General features: G+C 37.9%; 1 protein-coding gene across 3 annotated transcripts in view; it reads left to right on the top strand.

Moving 5' to 3' along the window:
- Nucleotides 1-6,457: 6,457 nt before the first annotated feature.
- AHDC1 (AT-hook DNA binding motif containing 1) overlaps nt 6,458-17,397 on the top strand; it is a 1,805,436-nt gene continuing 1,794,496 nt past the window's right edge. For 2 of the 3 annotated variants that reach the window (XM_044084484.1, XR_006366341.1), the window contains exon 1: nt 6,458-6,711. In XM_044084484.1, coding sequence (XP_043940419.1) covers nt 6,570-6,711 — 142 coding nt within the window. In that variant the 5' untranslated portion in view covers nt 6,458-6,569. The remainder of the gene's footprint in view (nt 6,712-17,397) is intronic. The other variant, XR_006366343.1, reaches the window with a different exon arrangement.

The raw sequence follows: 17,397 nt of genomic DNA, 5'->3' as shown, positions 1-17,397 counted from the left end.
TGAGAAACTCATAAACACACAATGCACAGATCATGTAAGTCTCGAGGTTGAATTTTCTGTCTGCATTTGGTACACTTTATTTAAAATTGGTCTGTTTTTCCTACTTTAACAAAAGACCAGTTAAACACTACTGCAAATACGTACAACCAGAGATTGAAACACTCTCACAACCATCACACTAAATACCTATTAAATTCATGCGTCTAATTATCCAAACATCAAATTATCTAATGTCTCCATATCTAAATACGTATATCAAAATCTAAACACTGCACACTATAGTGATTATGTCAAGTTGGATCCAACAAGCAAGTTGAAGACACACGTCAGATCATAGGGACTGAAAAGGTTCAGTAACAGTTGTGGCCTATCTTGATCAGTAACAGTTTGGCCTATCTTCATGAGGGCTCCTCATAAATAAACTTTATTTGTCTTCTAGATCACTATGCCCTGAGCCAGTTATCCAGTCCATTCACCTATCTACTTGGCCACAAATTCCTCACAACCAGTGCTTTATAACTTTTCAGAGATCACTGTGAATCTTAAGTTATCCCTTTGTGATCGGTTCTCCAGTTTTATTGTTTTTAAATTACTTGGCTCTCTTTTAGGCATTTGTCAATCTCACCCTCATGGCAATTGCCAACTTCTTCCAATTCCTTAAGTCTATTCTTCTTCTTCATGCATTCTTGCAGTGTATTGCTCATCCTGAAGATTTCATTATAAATTTTATCAATCTTTTTTTTCTAATGTTGGACCCAATGTTCAACTTTTCCTATTGTTTGTTAGGATCGCTGGTATCATTCTGACTGGCCACTTTGCTGCAGCGTTCTTTAAAATATTTGTTTTAACTTCATTGCTGTGATTACTGACTCTCCACTGCCTTCCATCTTTCCTTGGGCTCATGTTCATGACTTTTAGCTTTGATTATTCTTTTTTTTTTATAGAGGCATCTCATTATTTCATTTTACTGCTGGGAGGAGGGAGACCCACGTTTACTTACTGTGCCGCCATACTGGAAGTCCCCTCAGAAATATCTATATACAGTACACTGTCTGGTAAGGACTTTGACTCCCCAGGAATGAAAAACTGCAATAAACCCAAGAACAAGGTATGAAAAATATCCATGTGAACAGACAAGGTGCCCTTAGATAAGCAATATCTAATTTTTTGTTTCTTTTTATCTAGGGACATCCCTGGAAGAAGCCTGGCTAAGAGACATCACCTGATCCTGGGCAACAGCTCTCTTCCCTGGCCACCCCAGGAAGAGCTTGCTAGAGAAATTCCCAGACTCAAAGAAGATGTTTTTTCCCCATGCCCAGTTTGGCCACTGGTACAACCACAAAGGATGTGGCTAAAAGCCTTTCCACAATGGCCGAAGGCACTACACCAGCGGAACCCAGAGAAACCAGTTAGTGGCCTGAGGAACAATGAATGGCCACTACAGAATCACCAATTTAGTGGCTGAGGAACAGTCTGAGCCTACGGTGTACAAAAAGGCTCATTCTGCTGTTATTTTCTTTTTTTGGAACAGTGGGCGAGGAACTAACATGATCGGAGTCTTAGAAATAATCCAGAGAAATCTGAGGCCATCAGATACTTTAGTCCAAAATTTGCAGCCTGATACACAAGCACCACAGAAGGCATTAATACATTTAATTCCTTCTTCCCTTTACAGGTTAAACCACAATGTGTCTAGCTTCAGGTCTAAAATGATGCAACGCTGCTCTCACTGAAACCAAGACATTACAGTTTCAGGAAAGTAAAAGTCATACCTTGGCACCATGTCATCAACCCCCGAATACATATACTGCCAATTTTCTGGTCATAGGCTAGAGATAATCAAGACTGTACTTTAATCATGACCACGCAGTCTGGAAAACTAAATTCACATACTGGCTGTCATCCACTTAGCGGACTGCATTTCCTGCTACTGTTCTCAAGCATCCAACCACAAATTTTAGATTCCCTAATGCTTCTACTGCCTCTAAAAACAAGGTCACATGTTTGAAAGACATAGGTTAAGACCCTCAGTCTACACATGCTGGAATCTCTGAGGTACTGTCCCAAAGTTCCAGACTACAATGCAACTCTCACTGAAACCTGTATGGCTTTGTGACATACAAACTCCCATACTACTCCTTCACATCCAGTTTGGAGAACCTAGGCGGCCATATATTGTACTACAACACTGGACTTAGCTCCAGGTTCCACAAGGTCTTCCACTTTTTCCAAAAAATACCTTATGACTGTCCACAATTTGCACCCTAACAACGCACTACCACCTTCAGGAAGAGAATGCATACTGTCACCCCTCCCCCTCAGGTCACCAGTTACAAATTTAAAAGCCATCACTCCTGAAAGAAATTCTGAAACAATCCAATGCCTCTGTCAGTGAAACAGTATTGTCTGGCAGGTCAAGATTCACAACATGTTGCTCTTCAATTGGAGAAGCTCTTACAACAGCATTTCCCACACATCTGACCTAAGGTTTGACAGTCTCTTATGAAAATGTTATCAATAAAGTAGAGAACACATCACCTATCCTATGGCAGTGCTGTTGAGAAAGAAAATTATGTATCAACCATCCTACCACTTCCTTCATGTATCTGCTGCCGTGTCCATATTCTGAAAATTTGTATCATACTCTCAAGTTAATCGTGCATTTTCTTGCCCTTTCCAACCATTGACATTTTATCTTTTGTCATTTCCTTCTCTATTCATTCTCACTGGACTAGCCAAATCACTAACATTTGTATCTCTCATATCTCACTCCTGCTTCAGTGCTTCCCTTCCTGATTCTCCCATCCTTATCATCTCAGCCTACTCCCATTTTCCATACTTATGGTACAGACTTTTTTCCTCTACCTCTCTTGTACTGTCCTACTCCTGTGCCAGCTTATTCCTTGATCTGTCCGTATTACCATCCTTCCTATTTTCAAGCGGTGTTAAGTTCTGATTTTCCCTTTTTGATCATTATTTTTACTCCTCTAACATATCTTTTTGTTTATTTTCTTTACCTGCATGCTTAAGATATTTATCTATCTCCCTGCTTAAATTTGCCTTCATTTATGAGTATGTTCTTCAGAAGTTTAAATGCTAAACAACCAACTTGTAATAAATACATTTAAAGTGGCAGTTCTTGGGAAATGCTTACTTCAAACTGCCAAGTGTATGCCCTCAAACACCCAGTGTTTGTCTCTCATGTCCGTGTCAGCAATTTGTATCCCTTCACAGAAAACACTGGCCTGCTTTGTTTGTCTCTTTCAACCCTTGCCTCGCTGTACTGCTTGTATCTCACAGACCATTCCCTGCTAATACAGACAATATCTCAACAGTTGTAAATACTGCTCATCTCTGTCCCCCTGACCCTTACTGCCTACCACTACCTCCCGATAAACACATCAGTATAGTATTATTACCAGCATCCTCACTTTCTCTCCACAGCTACTGTTAGCCCTGCCCATTAGTATATATTCCCTTCTGTCAGCATTACCCACAAAGATGGATATCCCAGTCCCTATCAAAATCCTTATTCATGTATCCCCAAATTCAACAAGTCACTCATCTCAGTGTGCATTTGGCACTGTCAATTATCCCTCTGTGTTTTTCCAGCACCTGTCAGCATCAACCATCACTGCACTCCAAGCATACTATAGGTGTCTTGTCACCATCTTTGCAGTTCAAGACAGTTCTCAACTCTTCACACCATCAGTGACCCTAACCAGTTTCCCTTTTACATTTTAGTGTAAATCTGTACCTCATTTAATATCCACCATTTGCTGTCACTGCCCATTATGTCAGCCAAAGCTAATGCTTCATTTACAGACTCCAGAGCACTGCCTTCCTGTACCTCAAGCAATGTCAAAATTCGTCCACATGTACTATCATCTCCCCAGCTCAACTATGTTTACTCATCCTCATATCAAAATATTGCAGTCAAATTCTCTTTCCACTCCTGTAACTGTTGCACATTAAAGTCTTCTCTAATAATCAATGTCACCTGCCTGTGCCATCAAGATTACACTAGTAACCATTTTGTGTACAGTACCAATTTCACTTGATTAGCATTACGTCTATGACTGGAATGAGCCTTCTCTTTGAAAGGGACACCATGGCAATGTTCCACAACCGCTTTCAGACTATCCCTCCAGCTAGTGTCAATATCCACTGAACCTATATTAACATGACAGTTCAGTAAATGACAAAACAATTAAATACTAAAAAGTGGGCTCTGTGGCATTGAGAATAAAACCCTGACTGTGATTCAGATGATCAGAGATCATTTATCAGCAGGAAAGGAGTAGGATTGAGCATATATGGCCCACCAATCTTACGAGAAGCATATGGTCATTCACATCCAGCTCAGCTTCCATGCCAGTACTACAGCACAGGTCCAGAATATGGTAAGCAGGTTAGGCAAGAGCTCTCTGGCTCCTAAGCTAGTGATAACCCTTGTCCTCGTACATGAAGAAGGATACATGTGCAGGATAGAGGGGAATAGTCTTTGCTGCGATGCAGATGTAAACTTTGAAGAATTACCTAGCAATAACAGGAGACATACACACATGCACACAATGACTTATTTTTGCACACTCATTCAAACAAACTAAAAGAAAACAGGCAAAATTTCAATTAAAGAACTATGCCCCAAATGGAACATTTCCTTTGCACAGAGTGTCCTAAAAATTTGCCACCTTCCCTCAGCTTCCTCAATCTTCTTATCATCCGTGTACATTGGTTGGACTGAGCCCAGGGAGATAAAGGTGGGTTCAGCAGATATGGTGAACAAGGAGAGTACTGGTGGCAAAAGACTGTGAACTGAGGGAAGAAAAAAAAATTGCAACTCTTTAGACTCTATGCTGATGTATAAAGCTGCACTCTTTCCCTTTCCCAGTGCTGTAAATGCGTTCAACTGTTTATAGTTTGAAGGTGAATAATCCCAATAAAGACTGAGATTAACTTCACTAATTAAATGAGCTTTGCAATGCAAGAAATACAACATTCTGGCTTACTCATGAAATGAAATCATGTTCTGAAACTTACAAATATTACTTCTTAAAAAAGTTCAATTATCTCATTTATCTAACCTTTTCAGAGATGTTGTGTCCACATTTGTAAAAAATATATGCAAGAGTTACTGCAAAACTGTCACTGACACTTTTTACTGAGGATTCTCATACTTGCCAGTAGCTCTCATTATTTCCACTGTAAGTGAATGGGACTGGGATCAAACAATACAGAAAAGAAATAGTAATATCATCAACTGAAACCTCATACTGCATTATGGTCAATAATATAAGATTTGTTCTACCCCCCCCCCCCCCCCCCCCCCAGGACTAGGGAAGAATTAAATAACTGACATGTACTTATGGCACTAGCTGGCAGGCTTGGATTGTGAAGAACTCTGTGGTAACATGAAAATTTTACTTTTTCAGTTTCTGTACCTAGCTCTTTAATAGGTACATCACCCCACAAAGATAATAAGGTTAAAGTGATTTTTGGTAGTTTTATATTCAACATCCCTGAAAACATGAATATAAATAAGAATCCAACCCAAAGAAAAAAGTACTTAAACACTTTTGTGCATTCAATTAACACTGATCAAATAAAGACAAACAATTATACAATTTTAATCATTAAACTAACAAATATCGCTTCCCCATCACATACAAATGATAGAAGTATAAGATTTTGACAGCTTTACATCATTTACATTTAAGATTAGTGATTATACTTTCCCACAACTTTGTTATTAAAATACAAAAAGAAAAAAGGAAAAAAATACACTTTTGTGCATTTAGTCACATACATATTAAATCATACATGCAATGCTGCTTTACATAAATTGCATATTGCTTTTTCAAAGAACATCCATGTTTCTCAAGCCTGAACTGCTAAGCATAGAAAATTAGTCCATTTGATTAACCATTTTAATGACCAATCCATGTAGTTAATGTAAGTAATTGTTACAGAATACCTTACAAGGGATAATTATTCCCACACATAAGTTTTATGATCAACCTACATATCTATTTGCAAAATTAACAACAGTTCTCACAATGCAAAATTACGACTAGAAATCAGAGAAAAATAGATTTGCATTTTACCAAAAATTACATCACACGGCACCCGACCCATCGCGCAGAGAAGAGTCCACACCCTTTAAATATGCACTTTGTGCATTAAGTAGATGAGTTTCAAATTTTAATCAAATGCTGTACACAAATTAACTATTAAGACACAACTACATACAAGTTATGAAAAATAATGAGGTATATCTGATCACCCGCAAAGCATAGTTGAAAATATCGTGCAGCAAATGGCCGATTTCAAGGGAAGATGTCGTGTAGCAAATGGCCGTCTATTTCCCTCTCCCGCTAGACAACTGATAGCCAAGTACCCGACTCCTCCCTTTCCCCGCTCCATGACGTCAGTCGTAACGACGGTGAGGTCTCTTCAGCCGTGGGAATCTAGCCACGACCATAGAGAAGGGGGAGATTTGTTCTTGTGTAGCAGTGCTATTTTTTTGCAGCGTACCATGAGACGAGGAGCAGCGTAAGGAGAGAGCGATGTTGACTGGGAAACTAGCCACTGGTGCTAAAGGTTCCATGGAACTCCCTGTCAGGGGCAGATTGACTGCATCTTCAAACCTGGAGGACAGCAAAACTGCAAAAAAGGCAGCTTCAGAAAGGTTGCGTCCATTGCCATCTGGTAAGTCTACCTTAAAGCTCTTTTAAGTATTTATTGCAAAAATAGTATCCAGTTTGCTAATTGAAACCATATGCTTTTCTCTCTTGCTGTCAGCCCGAATCAGCATGAACATGTCTGTGCTCTGCATGTATTTGAAAACGGGGGATAAGGACTGGAGAGCCTTTTAAATCCAAAACAATATAGTCTTTGTTTGAAAAATCATTTTTATTGTTTATTTTCGTAAAGTATGGGGGGGGGGGGGGCATGCTGAGTCAGTTTCTCATCGTTTTGGAGCTATAGACTGATTGACGGCTGTGGACCTTCTGAAACATGCAGTTCTTTTTTGCTGGGAGTGTGTTATCATTCTGAAACTCAGGATTAAAGAGAACACATTACATTTAGAGATGCAAACTAGTCTTCATGTGCAGTTTTTCTTTTACCAAGAATTGCACAATACTTTTTTGCTGTTAAAACTTAATTTCCCAGTGTGTTTCTTGCAATGTGCTGTTTACACAGTTGTTATTGGGAATAGCTGCAGTAAATGCATGGGGTATGTAAGTGAACATGTTGCCCATATAACTGATACGTATGTAATTGATGCATGTACCTCTTAAGCATAAAAAAGCAGACATTCACAGACAAACTCTGGTTACATAATTGTGACTGTCCATTCATGAGTGATTATTACTGAAGTGATAAGAGGGTCCCTTGATCTGCAGACTGAAAGGCAACTGTCAGGGCCAGTTCTGGCCACTAGTGGGCAGAGCAGTTATAATTATGCCCAGAACACTGTTTTTATTTTCTATTTACATGTTCTGCAGTTTGTATGAATTGCATGACAAGTTACACCCCCTTACAAAATGGAAAGATGAATGAAGTTTTTAAGGGGTGGGCATTAAGTTATGCACTCACTGGTTGGATGAAGCATATAAGCATGTTTCAGTTTGTGCACATTCCCATGTGAAGGCTACCATAGTACGACAGAGCACTCAACTGTTACATAACAAATATGTTTTTTTGCAGACCTACTGGCTTCCCATAGGAACTTTGAATAACAAAACTTTGATTTAAGTTGTACAAAATGAAAATACTTAAAACATCCAGCAACAGGAAAATTACTACAGCAGTAGGGAGAGGAAAATGCTCATCCTGTTCCTGTATTCTTGAAGGGTGCATATATCAGAATATGGGTTCAGAGAGCAGAGCTTGCGTGATGCACTGTATTGTTTCAGACCTCACACAGGACTTGCAAAGTGATTTTTGGTTTGCTGTTTGGTTTCTTTGCTACAATTTTTAATTTTCTAGTAGAGAGCCTTCCAGCTCTTGTTGCCTCCCCCACCCTACCCCAATTGCTAGGTAAGAGTAAGCTTGAGATACTGCTTGTATCTGCCTTATTTTGCTATATGATAATTTGGCAGTTGTGTTTGTAGGACCCTTCACTTGACCTGACCTGAAAAATAATTAACACACTGGCTACATTTCCCACTAGTATTCCTTTACTGTGCTTCATACTTATGGAGTTTTGCTGCAAAATCCACCCTCCCCCAATATCCTAGATTTTTTTTCTCAAGGTGGTCTACATAGAACTGTCTCCAACAGCTGATACAGATGCATCCTCCTGGATTCAGACTTGCAAACCTGCTGAACACTCAAGTCTTTGAAAAGCCACTGATGGCAAGAAGAATATTTAAAAGAACAGCTGTAATCTGTTTTATATTGCCTATTTAGTTTATGTATATCTTTCCTTTCATTATGACTGTTAATACTGTTTGAATAACAGTGTTGTATGTTTCCCGTAGCTGCATATGTACAGCTGACATCATATTCCTGTGACTGTTAAAGTAAAGCAATTGATTCTTGATTGTGTTAACACACTAGCAGAAATATGATTGGTAAGCACCTCAAGAGTCTATAACTGTGCATTGTCTTTATTTTCCTTTCCTTATCTTTTATCTAAGATACCATCTCTCTTTCAGATAGCTTTCTGCTGTTTTCAGTCAGTGATTAATTGTCAAGTGAGAACTCCTTTTCATTTTGGCACTGTGTTCATAGCTGTGGTTTAATGGCAGCGCTACACTTTCCTGGGTGGAAACAGCCTGTGGGAGTTCATTTGCTGACAGAGCTGAGCTAGGGCTGAAAACTAAACAGAATAAAAGCTTGCAGAAAATTCATTTAGTAGGAGCTCCTCCATGAGAATGTTTTTCCTGCTGTCTTCTGCAAAAATGACTGCTTGCTTTTTATTTTCATTCACATGACATGCAAGCAAGTGTGTCTTACAGTGTTGTGTAATTATCCATTTTAATTAGCTGGGGTTGCAGCTGTGTTGTGATTTACTTAATACAGTCTGAAAACGGGACCTTGGAAATCTGATAACGGGACTAATGGAGAGCCAAAGGAGAGGTTGCATTTTATACACACACGTACATACACACACACAGAGCAACCATTCTAACTCTCTCGGTGGTATTTATCTGGCTTGTGTTTGACAAGTTGTTCTGGTCAGCATATATTAGTATTGCCTGCAGTGGTTTTCTTTCCTTTGACATCATCACACCTAGGAACATGTTAAATTTAGTAAACTACAATTTGAGTGTGAGAGGCACTGGCCTTCCTTTTCTTTTGTAAGATTTAGTAAATATGATATAGCAATGTGTAGTACTTTATCTAGAGGCATTTTCACTTATTTACTACCATGAATACACAATAATTTCCTTTGTAAACATATATTTGTGCAGGACTACAGTGCTTATATGGCCTGCTTACTTGAAGAATGTCTTAACATTTGTTTTATTAAGGTGTTTAATAGTTGTATAGAAAAGAAAATTGTGCCAGGTAGGTAACCAACCCCATCCTCTGCTATTTTTTACAGATGGAATATTGTCCATTCTGTGTTGTTGATATGGCCAATTATATAGAAAATGTAATCGTCTTTTTTATTATTTCCTAGTAGACTATGCTTTCATATTTAACTGTATTTTTCTTTTTATTATATCACTGGTATCTCCTCATGCTTTATTGTATACTGTGTATTCCACAATCAATGTCTATTTTATGCATGTATGCTTTTTTATTATATAACATACTATTATTTTATTTGATAATAACTGTCTGGAGCTTTTCTCCCGGGCCTCATCTGAAATGGGTATTTATTACCCAGTCAGACTTCACTGGTAAACAAATGTCAATCAATAAATAAATAAATAATACCAACACTGTATAACCCTTATTTTCACTCACAATGAATTTTAACTATGCATGATATTGAATGTGCTTATTTGTAACTGTTCTATATAATGTTATCTTTTATACTTTAGTATCACTTGTATCTGAACTGTATAATGCTTCTTGGAGCTTTTCTCCCCAGGCCTCCACTGAAAATGGGTAATTTCGGCACACTGGACTTCCTTGGTAATCGAACTGGAAATAAATAAACACACACACACACACACACACACACCCCTGCCTTGAACAGTAATATAGAAAACTGCTGCTTTGCCTGTTGTTGAATAGTGAAGATATTCCACTGAAATGTTCAAGATGGTATTCTTTGTGCTGCAGCATTTATTGCTTTGTAATTTGCTGCAGTTATTTGTGTCCCTGGTAAGTGAACTAATCCAGGGACCATTTCTAGACAAGAGTTTGGCCTTTTTAGGCACAAAAGACTCTGGCCTTTTTGTGCACATTTGAACAGCAGATATAAGCAGTAAACATATAAAATTTAGTGTCCACAGTATTACTACACTTTTTGAAACAGTATAGTGGTAACTGAGTATGTTTGGATAGTTTGTACCATCAACTTTTGCTTTGCTTTGTATGTTATTAGCCACTAGTCGAGTATATTTGCAGGAATTTCTTTATTCGTAGATGGTACAACCATCAAATTGCATGCAGAATGCACCATTTCAGGTAGGATATGATGTGTAGAATTACCTCCTGTTTTCTCTTGGTTCCATTGTTTTTCTGTAGTATCCTAACGCATTTCATATAAGCCTGCAGTGATTGCTAGTTCTGATTATCAAAATGGTAACCCTTTCATTTGGATTTAGGCTGTAACAGCTGTGTCTCATGAAGTTTTAGGTTTTAGTTCTCAAAGTACTAGATTCATTGACTTGTTTGATTTAGTTACATGTACTGGCCTGTACACTTCCTTGTGATGACAAGCTTGCTTATATTTTAACATCTGTGTCTCCTATAAAATGAGATCTACGAGTTTCACTGTAGTGTATAGATGTAAGTGGCTGTAATCATGTTCTGCTTTCCAATTTGTTCATCGATAAAAATATATAGCTACCTTAACCTGACTGCCAGAATAACATGCTGAGACTGTAAATACTAAATTGTATGATCACTTAAATCTGTCTGTTTTGTAGACATGCTTCCATCCTTGAATATTCTTTTAACTGCTAGTGTTCAGTACTGTTTGTTTTTGTATTATTAATTCACTGTTATAAGCTGAAAATTATGTATATTACTGGGATTGGGGGATAATGAACCATAATGAGAACTTAACCAGTGCTCCCAGAATGCATTGCTGTTCTGTCAGCTGATTTCTAGGCACATTTAATTGGCTTTTTCTGCTTTCCTTCTTTGTTACAGCAGATCTTGCAAGTAAGACAGTCTCTATGGCAATTAGACTTTTGCAGCTCTAGACGCTTCTAAGCTGTTTGTATCACAGAATGAGTGAGGAAAAAGATAATTTCATCTATTAGAAACTGAACCCAAGATTTGAAACTACTACATAGGTGCAGTAAACTCTAATTGTGGGCTAACATAATTGGCAATATAAACTCGTTTGAAATACACAACCAAATTGGTAATAATTCTGCTTGCTGCTTTTATGTGTTGGAACTTCATATATGCCTTTTGTATTTTTATTTATTTGCTCTCTCTGTTTGCCTGTATATATGCAGCTTTGTTTACTTTATATATTAGATGCTTGTTTTAGTGTTTTTGTTGCTGTTATTATTTGCTTTAACGTACTTGTATACATGTTAATATTTGTTTAATTTTATTTTTGTGTCTATTTAAAGAAATAATGCAAAAAAATTTCATTTCACTTGTTTGGGGTACCTGTGAAATGTCTGTTTTTTGTTTCAGTAACTAACTGACAAACTTGGTTCATCAAATTCCCAGAAGTACTAAGCAGTTGCAATAGTCATGCATAAAAACGGACTATTGACAAGCCTGAAAATGTGATGCAGAATTTTTGTAATGCAGCCCTCAAAAATTCTAGCAGTGCAAAAGACATCTTGAAAGGAGAAGTTTCCAAGAATGGTGATGTCTATGCTTCTATTGTGATGTAGCTGGACAATGATACTAGCAGAGCATGTTGTCATGTATGTTAATGAAAAAAATGTTGATATTGTGGTATTAACATACACAGATTGGTCTGAGAGAGAATGTCACAGCCCAATAGTAGGTGGGCTTCACTAGTGAATGTGTCTTTATGATTTAACCTAACATGTTGTAGTTTGTATAATCCTGATTTGATTTCTGTTTCACTAAGTTAAAACATTTAGCTGTGCTAGTGAATATTTTGTTTTGAAGTCTGTATCTGACAGAACCATTAGAAACTTGCCTTATTCCATATTAAGCCTTTGAAACAAAAAAAATGTCCACTTGGTAGTTACTAAAAGTTATTCATAGTCACTTGTTCAAATGCAATAGGGGTATCCCTGATGCTTGTGAATAATGAGTGTAGCAAAGGTGAGATTCATAGAGGCTATTTACACTACTGTGACGGGTGTTAAAAAATATTGAGATGCAAATGAGAAATGTTGTAAAGTGCATATGATAGTGGGGTAGTTTTGGAATTCATAGGCCGACATCCGCACGATAAGTACATCCATTATTAAAAGTGATGCTTCACCTTTGATGTTGGAGTTGCAATCTGCCAACTTGTTTGTCCAAGTATGCACAAGTACTTCCCTGACACACACATGAATTATTTCCCCCAGCAATCCCTTCATTAGCTTGTCTTAAATATGCACAAGGATTAACATGACAAAATAAGTTATTTTTGCCCAGCAATCAATTCAGCAGTCTAACAATATATATCCAAGCACTTCCCTGACACACATATGAATTATTTCCCACAGCAACACCTTCAGGTGTACATATCCATGTATGCACAAGCATTAAATGAAACCTTTATCCAAGATATCCGTCCAGTAAAATATCCAGGTCTACACAAGCAACAGAAATGAAAAGTGTTTTACCACATTCATCTTCACCTTGCATGTCTGTACTCTTTGGGAAAACTTCTGCTTGCTGGTGTAAATTCAGGGCTATTTACATGCTTTGTATGCTAATAACCTCATTATAACTTCATATCTATGAATCCCACTCGTACAACAACATCCGCATATTAGCTGTCTCTCTATCATTTATGTGTTAAGCATGTTAAGCTTTTGCGATTGGGGGGGGGGGGTTTGTAATAACTCCTTTGCATATCCATATTCATGCTGAAAGTCTGGGGTTTGCATATCCACTTAGCTCTACTCTTCACTGATTACCGCTATAAAAAATTCAAAGTGCCAGACTATGAATACCAGTCTAATACTTTATCTATGCCTCTCCTGCATCTCTTGCTTGCCAAGTTTCCCACTCAGGTGAGGTGTGTGTGAGTTTAATGCCAGTACCTGAAATAAAACCATTCTTGACATGCAATTGCCGTTTTATATTTTTATGTTGTCATTTTTCCCAAACTATGGTCTCTGACCCCGACCCCGACCTCAAGCCTAACACTAGCAGTGCCTAATTACCCACTGCAGATGCAGTGGGCTTCATCATTAGTTAACCCATTCCAGCTGTAGGATTTTAACCCATTCCAACTGTGGGATTCTATCTTCTGGATATAAAAATGTCATTCTTTGGGTCAGTTGGCAAGTAAGAGGTGGGTACATCCTTTATTTTCATTACGAGTGCTGGTTCACTGTCTCATTGGCATGTAATGTGTAAAAAAAAAATATATATATATATATATATATATATATATATATATATATATATATATATATATATGTATATATCTGTATATATATATATATATATATATATATATATATGTGTGTATATATTTCCAGTTTGATGACCGGGGATGTCCACTGGGCCCAGAGAGCTCGTTTTCAGTGGAGGCCCTGGGAGAAAAGCTCCATGTTACAAAGAAAAGAAGAACAATTTACAATTGTGTTTCATGCTAGAGAGCAGGTGTAATTTCTTAGTTACATATTACCTTTAGATGCAGGCACAATATTATTAATGAACAATTTACAGTTTAAATTTCATGTTAGAGAGCAGGTGTAGATTCTTAGGTACATGGTACAAAATTGATGGTACAAAATTGATATTTACAATATGTACATGTGTGGTAGCCTATAGATCATAGCTAGAGAGGCTAGTAATCATAGCTGGAGAGGGGTTTAGAGGTGGAGAGAGACTTGTAGGACTAGGTGGGTAGAATGCAGTTGCATTTTCAGTTAAAGGTAGGAATGTAACTGAATAAAAATAAAAAAAAAACCACCACCATCTGGCCCACTAGGTAGCCCACATATATGAATAGACTAAATAAAACTTTTAAAAGTTCTTAAAGTATAGTAAACATAAAAATCCAGCGTCATGGTAGGAGATGTTTGAACATTCGATGTAAACATCCTCATGATGCTTTCCAATCAATGTTTTTTTCCCATGAACTTGGGTGACAGCTTGTATACATTTAAATACTATGTTATAGAGGTAGAAAACCTTGTTGAGAAAATATCTTGTTGATTAGTCCATTAAGCAGTTGGGTTATAGCAAATTGCATGGTATTTTGGGCAATGCCCCCATCTGGGGACAAAACAAGAATAGATCTTTAGCCTATACATTTGCTTACTCAGATAGTCCTACTATGCAATAAATCCCATTTTCAACAGAGACAAGGGAGAAGAGCTCCAGTACAAAAAAAATACAAATAGTTAGACTAGATACAATGTAGTATATTGGGCACATTGCAGTAGTAAAGCACACATATTGTACAAACAATGTAAGAGGCAGTAAAAGGAGCGTATAAAGAAAAAGTAGAATGTAAAGTTGTACCAGACGCCTTTACTAAACTGTAACAAATTGCTGTAACAATTATTTCCAATATTCACTGTCATTTACATGCAACATCTCTTTCCTAGCTTGAAGTCTTACATTTTTTATTAATAGTTCTTTGCTAAACTTTGTCAAAAACCTTTGCTAAACTACAGCTACACTGTCACCATCTTGGCTGCTTAAATGATTGATAGTGTCTACAGGAACCAGTTGGTGAGCACCTCTTCTAAACTTCAGACTACACCCTCTGACAGCTTATATCCAGTGCAACCATTCACCCTTTGTCCCTTCATTGCTATGACTTTGTTTTTTTATGTAGAACTTTTACTAGAAAGATTCTGTTTTGTAATGTAATAACATGCATGTGTAAAGTCCAGCCCAGAATTTAAGATGCATCACTTCTGGGGCAAATTGTGTAAATTGATGTTTGTAATACTTGCAGAGCCAGGTCATAGTCATATGGGGCCCTAGGCAGTATAATGACCCCCCCCCCAGTACCTGTCAACTGTCCAGATTTTCACAGAATGCCCAGATTTTTGTCTCATATTTTTGATCCATTCCTCATAAAATTTGAGGTTTTCTGGAAAATCATTGAGGAGGATTCTTTTTCTTTTGGCTGCTCCTGTTAGGGGTCGCCACTGTGGGTCATCTGTTTCCATTTCATCCTGTCCTCCACATCTTGCTGTGTCACACCAACCACCTGCGTGTCATCTTGGCAGCTCCATCCTTAGCATTTTTCTCCCAATATACCCACCATCCCTCCTCAGCACATGTCCAAACCAACAGAATCTCGCTTCCCTGGCTTTGTCTCCAAATCATTCAACCTGAGCTGACCCTCTAATATACTAATTTCTAATCCTGTCCATCCTTGTTACACCCAGTGCAAATCTTAACATCTTTAACTCTGCCACCTCCAGCTCTGATTCCTATCTTTTCATCAGTGCAACCATCTCCAACCCATATAACATAGCTGGTCTAACTATCCTCTTGTAGATCTTCCCTTTCACTCTTACTGGTACCCGTCTTGTCACCAATCACTCCTGACACTCTTATCCACCCACTTCACCCTGCTTGCACACTCTCTTCTTCCACACTCACCATTACTCTGAACTGTTGATCTCAAGTATTTAACCTCATCCATCTTCGCCAACTGTACTCAGATTCTCTGTTCTTTCTCCCCTCTTTCATTCACACACACATATATTCTGTCTTGGGTCCTGCTGACCCCTTCTTTCCTCTCCTCTCTAGAGCATGTTTCCACCTCTCCAGGGTCTCCTCAACCTGTTCCCCACTCACTATAAATCACAATGTCATCCGCAAGCATCATAGTCCATGGGGACTCCTGTCTGATCTTGTCTGTCAACCTGTGTTGAGGATTGAAGTCACTAAATAATGACATAAGTTTGAGTTTCAGACTTCATACCCTTCAGAAGATGCTTGTGCTTGCTAATGCAAAGTTTATAGGAACTATATCTAAAAATTGTCCTATTTTTGGCTTTATCCAGCTGTTTTGCACTGAGAGGTATGGCCAACAGCCATTCCATTGTCCCATTACTTGGCTATTTCTCCCACTTCTCATAAACACTGTTCAAGCCTGTCAGTGTGCATACTGTTTTCTTTACTTCTACAATTGTAACAGACGTGGATTTAATTTAAAACCTTTTATTTCAAATTTTGTAGCACAAACACTGGTACTAATTTACTAAACAAACAATATAGTCCCACAATGTAAGAAGCCTTGGTGTGAACAGTACACTTCTCTACCCTTAAAACAGCATTGAAACCCACATTAAAAAAATGCATCTGGCCAGTGGCGGGTTAAATTTACCTTTGGGCTGTTTTCAAATCATATGTTGTATGCACACAGTTTTAGGACCATGCATACGTGCATGTGTTCTTTGTATTAAGTTATATTTCTTATATAATACAACACCACTTGTTAGTGTGTGTTAAATTTGTAGTTTTGAACATTTTTCCAGTAAGCAATGAAACAAAGTATATGAACAACTAATGACAAAATTACCGGTTCCAGAAAATTTCAACCATAAAAGCTTACTGTAGAATTAAGTCCTGAATAATTCCACATTAAAGGGATCTGTAACTTAGGCTGCTACTGGCAAACAACTTCAGGTTTCAGTGTTTAATCTACAAATTCAGTGCCTGCTTTCCTTGAAGAATCAACTGCCTGTGTTACATAAAAAAAAAAAAAAAAAAAAAAAAAAAAGTTGGTAAGCTGGTAATATTGCAATAGGGAATGACTGGCAAACTGACAACAAATTCATACTTACTAGGCATCTCATCCAAAGAAGGACACACACGAGTGCAGCACCTCCATCCCCATGGTGTGGAAGTAGAACCCACAGCCTTCTGCACCAAAGACAAGTGTGCTACCAACACTGCTTTCAAATGCTGTAGCACAAATACTGACTGCCATTTGCTAAACAAAAGAGTTCCACATTGAAAACGGACTTGGCACGAGCAACAGCAAACTTTTATCATCCCTTGACACTCACAATTCCTTGATAATGCACTGAAACTCACAATTCTTTGAGCAGCCTGGTAGTTGATGTAGAAGATTCAGGCTTTTGTCTCTTATAACCAAGATACAGGAGTTTGCACCTGAGTAAGTTA

This window comes from Protopterus annectens, chromosome 1.part1 (genome assembly GCF_019279795.1).
Source record: "Protopterus annectens isolate FY-2018-M chromosome 1.part1, PAN1.0, whole genome shotgun sequence".
Classification (NCBI taxonomy): domain Eukaryota; kingdom Metazoa; phylum Chordata; order Ceratodontiformes; family Protopteridae; genus Protopterus; species Protopterus annectens.
The sequence above is the reverse complement of the archived record's forward strand: the minus strand, read 5'-3'. Positions and strand labels throughout refer to the sequence as shown.